Source organism: Penaeus monodon, chromosome 1 (assembly GCF_015228065.2).
Source record: "Penaeus monodon isolate SGIC_2016 chromosome 1, NSTDA_Pmon_1, whole genome shotgun sequence".
Classification (NCBI taxonomy): domain Eukaryota; kingdom Metazoa; phylum Arthropoda; class Malacostraca; order Decapoda; family Penaeidae; genus Penaeus; species Penaeus monodon.
Window position 1 is genome coordinate 2,492,495 of NC_051386.1, and position 1,366 is coordinate 2,493,860.

The 1,366-nt window shown below is 42.8% G+C and overlaps 1 protein-coding gene across 1 annotated transcript in view; it reads left to right on the forward strand.

The window, feature by feature from the left end:
• The window catches only part of LOC119573937, a 1,521-nt gene extending 993 nt beyond the window's left edge, over positions 1 to 528 (forward strand). The window contains 1 exon segment of the mRNA XM_037921390.1: positions 1 to 528. This exon segment is cut by the window's left edge and continues 300 nt beyond it. Coding sequence (XP_037777318.1) covers positions 1 to 343 — 343 coding nt within the window. The 3' untranslated portion in view covers positions 344 to 528.
• The last annotated feature ends 838 nt before the right edge of the window (positions 529 to 1,366 follow it).

Consider the following 1,366-nt stretch of genomic DNA (forward strand, 5'->3'; position numbering starts at 1 on the left):
GAGTTATGCGCGAGCCACCATGGGCCAACGGGAACCCTGCTTATGCCCGATAACCTTATGCCCTTGTTTCTATGAGCACCCCATTAATTTCCCTTTGGAGACTGTAGGAGTGTTTAGGCTGATTCTCCGTGCCATGGGACGGCGAAGAATAGAACATGACCCCGAAATTCTTCACCCAAGATTGGTAACAGACGGACTGCTTGGCGGGCCGCCCTCTCTTCGCCACTGGGCCAGACTCAGCATCCGCAATTGCTTGCTCAAGAACTGGTCCCTCCCACACGGGACAAGGATGCTAGGCCTACCGGAAGCTGTGGTCAGATACCTTGATTTGTATTGTGATTAAACGTCCACTCATACAGAATGCAAGGGAAATAAACAGCAGAAAAAAATGAAGAAGCCATTCGCAGAGAAAATATCAGAATCCTTGAACATAAGTGCCTTTAACATTATGCAAAATGTCAGCATCAGAAGAGTGATGCTACAGTAAATCGCTATGCATATATTACTGAGAGAAACACCACATTCGCAGCGTGTAAGACAAAGAATTGTGTGAATTGTTGCAATGAACAATAGATAAGTAAGCAACGCTGGGTGATTATATGAAAGAACCTCTCGATGAAGAAGGTGATTGTGCCAAAGTGAAGCCAATGGATCGGCCAATACAGAGACAGAGCAAGACAGTCCCATTGGAAAAACTTCTGTTACCTTATCTACACTCGAAATCCACTGTGCAATCACTGATTCATCCACTTTATATATGTTTTACTTTTTCATGACATGGTTGTTTATTTTGCTGAACTTATTTTGATGTTTGTAGGTCGAGAGAAAAATCGAAGACTTCATTTATGATGTTTAATAACATTTTATTCGATATTACTGTATACCCGTAGGAAATACACATTACGGAAAGACACATTTTCTTTTTGCTAAACTAAATCCTTAATCGCGACCTTTCTTGTCCTAGAATAAGTTTAGTTGCAGTAGATGTTTTGCGCGGGACGACAAGCCCTCGCAAAGAAAGTGGCGCTCTCTTTGCTCTGCGCAAACCACACACTCAGATTAAAATGCCAATTGTAATAGGACACCGATTTAATTTTGAATCCCGCTTCAGTTCAGTGTATACGCATCTATATGCACACACACACACACACACACACACACACACACACACACACACACACACACACACACACACACACACACACACACACACGTACACGCACATACACACGCACACACTTCCCCTGACTGGAATTCTTCCAGAGAATCCCAAAGAAATAAACAGAACAGCCAATGCGTATTTTGACTCCACTCCAGTTCCACTTACGAATTCTTATCATTTACTGTACTGTACCATGGTGGCATT